General features: G+C 61.5%; 1 protein-coding gene across 1 annotated transcript in view; it reads right to left on the bottom strand.

The window, feature by feature from the left end:
* Positions 1 to 970, bottom strand: part of MYO15A (myosin XVA) — a 23628-nt gene extending 22658 nt beyond the window's left edge. The window contains exons 1-2 of the mRNA XM_031061060.1: positions 824 to 970; positions 9 to 760 (exon numbers count right to left, since the gene is read on the bottom strand). Coding sequence (XP_030916920.1) covers positions 9 to 760; positions 824 to 970 — 899 coding nt within the window. The remainder of the gene's footprint in view (positions 1 to 8; positions 761 to 823) is intronic.
* Between the last annotated feature and the right edge of the window lie 1726 nt (positions 971 to 2696).

Here is a 2696-nt window from a genome sequence, read left to right as displayed (position 1 = left end):
GCCCCTGCCTGGCCAGCCAGCCCGTGGCAGTCGCCGCCTTGCTCAGCACCTGCGCCCGGGGCTTGAATTTCCTTTCCGGGCGCCGGCGGAAGAGCAGCGAGCTGTTCTCGGGCTCCTGCCCGCCCCGCCGCAGCAGCAGGAAGGATGCCCTCGATGGTGACTCCTTCTTGGACTCCTTCTTGGCCTCCTCCTTCTTGGCCTCCTCCTCCTTCCTCTTCTTGCCCACCTCCTTGAAGCGCATCATCAGGTTGGAGGTGGACTTGAGCACTGCCTTGTTCTTCTTCTTCCTCCTCTTCTTGGTGCTGTGCTTATGCAGCCCCCAGAGGAAGCGGGATGTGTTCTTGAACTGCCCCTTCTTGGGCCGGCGCATCCCCAGGTTCTTGAAGCCCATGAAGAGCTTGGAGGTGCTGCGGAGGTTCCGCTTTGCCTGGGCCTTTGGAGGTGCTGCCGCCTCCTCCTCGGCTGGGCTGGCTTCCACAGAATCTTTGGGTTGGCCCTTGGCCTCTGCACCCTTGGCCCCTTTCTTTTTCTTGTCGATTGCCAGCCCCATCATCAGCTTGGAGGGGCCCTTCGTGTTCTTCTTGGCTGTTGCAGCATTGCTCTCGCCCTCCTCCTCCTCAGTCTCCTTCTTCCCACGGCCCAGTTTCTTTGCCAGTCCTGCCATGGGCAACCCCTTCTTCTCCTTCCCCTTCCCCTTCTTGGGCTCCTCTGCAACCGCCTCCTCCTCATCTTTCTCCTTTTCCTCCTCCTTTTCCTCTTCCTTTTCCTCCTTTTCTTCTTTTTCCTCCTTTTCTTCCTTTTCCTCCTTTTCCTCCTCCACCACCTCCGTCCCCTCGCTCTCCTCTGCCTTCAGCAGCTCCGCATCCGAGGCATCCTCCGACTCATTGGGATCCTCCTTCTTGCCCTTCTTGCCATCCTTCCCTTTCCCTCTGCCCGCCTTCCCTTTGGGCTCCCCCTTCTTGCCGGCCATCCCGGCAGCGGCGGGCGCTCATGCTCCGGCCCCGGCGGGGCTCGGGGAGGGGATGCGCTGTGCGGGCAGGAGGCTGCTCCCGGCACAGCGGCCGGCTCGGGTATTTACCTGTGCCCGGGTTTGGCGAGGCACATGATACTTAGTTTTGGTCAGAGCTCATCATGAATGAAATGTTCCGCGGGGCCGGTGCCTGGGATCCGGCTGTAACCCAACCGCCAGGCTCGCGGCGGCATGAATAATGTAAGGGATGCACCACGCCAGCCCCGAGACTTTTCCGAAGGAGCAGGGAAGGGCCCTTGCTGCTGGGAGCATCCCCCCAAGGGAACGCTGCAGGGGCAGCGCCGTTACCCCAAAACGGGACCCTGCCACCTCCCCACGCCTCGGGGCTTCCTCTGCCCTTCCCTGAGGAATCAGCATCTTCCTCCAGGCAGCACGGAGATGGATGAAGCCCGGGGATGCGTGAAGGGATCCGTGAAGCCAAACGGCGGCACCGAGAGAGAGGTGACAATTCTGCAGAGCCCAAGGCAGCAGCGGGAACACACCCAAGGGGAGCCCAACACCAGAGCAAATTCTACAGCCTGCTGGGAAGCACTGAGGAGCCCAGAGCTGCAGGGGCACTCCTCGTGCCATGACGGGTGGCAGGTATGGGCAGGGTGCCACACGTGCCCACACACAGCTGGCAGGAGGGGCTGCATGTGCCACACGTGTGGCCGTGGCAGTGCCAGCAGCGTGTTTGCACACACACGTGCCCGGGAGCAGGGTGACCACATCAAATGTTAATGCCAGGCCTGGATTCCTGCAGCTCATCAAAGTTTAAGCAGCAGCAGTAGGAACTCGCTGTCCCACATGGATCACCTGTGGGCAGGGGCAGCTGCACCCCCTTACAGGGGATGTGTTTGGGGAGACAGAAGCATCCAGCAGCTGGCAGAACCAAAGAACCAGCAGCAGGTGCTGGACTGAACCCATTGGTCTCCCCCAGGATCAGAAGAGCCCAGGGCTGGCACCTCCTGGCATTGTGCTGTCCCCAAACTTGTCCCTCCTTGCCACATCTACAGTGGAGGGGCACCCACCATGGTCCCATGGCTTTTCCTACTCCCTGCATTAATTTCTGGGATGGACACATCCTGGTCTGCACAGATGGAGGCAGCTCTGGAGTGCAGGGTGGGCAGAGTGGGATGAGAGGCACCTGGCAGGCACCAGGAGAGGGCCTGTGACAGAAACACCGGATCAGCAGGAGCCCTACCTGGCACTGTCACAGTCCATGCACAGCTCTGCCATGGCTACTGAGCCATATGGGGCTGACAGAGCCTGCCCTGGCAGGGGCACAGGCACCACCCCTCCTCCTGGCATGGGCACCACGATGGGGCAGGGAACCACCTCGGGCAGGGACACAGCCCTTCCCTCTCAAAGCAAAGGGGTACCAGCCTGGTAAAAAGCTGCTAGAGGTCACTCCCTGCATGCCAGCACTCCTGCAGTCCTTGTCACCACCCCACGGCCCTCCACGGTCCCTACTGCTGTCCCCCCAGGCAGGGTGGCCCTGGCAGTGCTCTCGGTGCCCTGGCACAGCTCCCGTGCTGTTACCATGGCTGTGCCCGTGGTGCCTCCCTGCCCATGACAAGGGGTCTCCAAGAGGGGGAATAAAGGGAGATAGAGGGTCTTCGTCCCACACAGATGCTGCCTCCCATGGCCCCAGCCTCCATACCAGACCCCTAAACACCTCCCCATG

This window comes from Geospiza fortis, unplaced genomic scaffold, assembly GCF_000277835.1.
Source record: "Geospiza fortis unplaced genomic scaffold, GeoFor_1.0 scaffold213, whole genome shotgun sequence".
Classification (NCBI taxonomy): domain Eukaryota; kingdom Metazoa; phylum Chordata; class Aves; order Passeriformes; family Thraupidae; genus Geospiza; species Geospiza fortis.
This window is presented reverse-complemented; position numbering and strand designations above follow the sequence as displayed.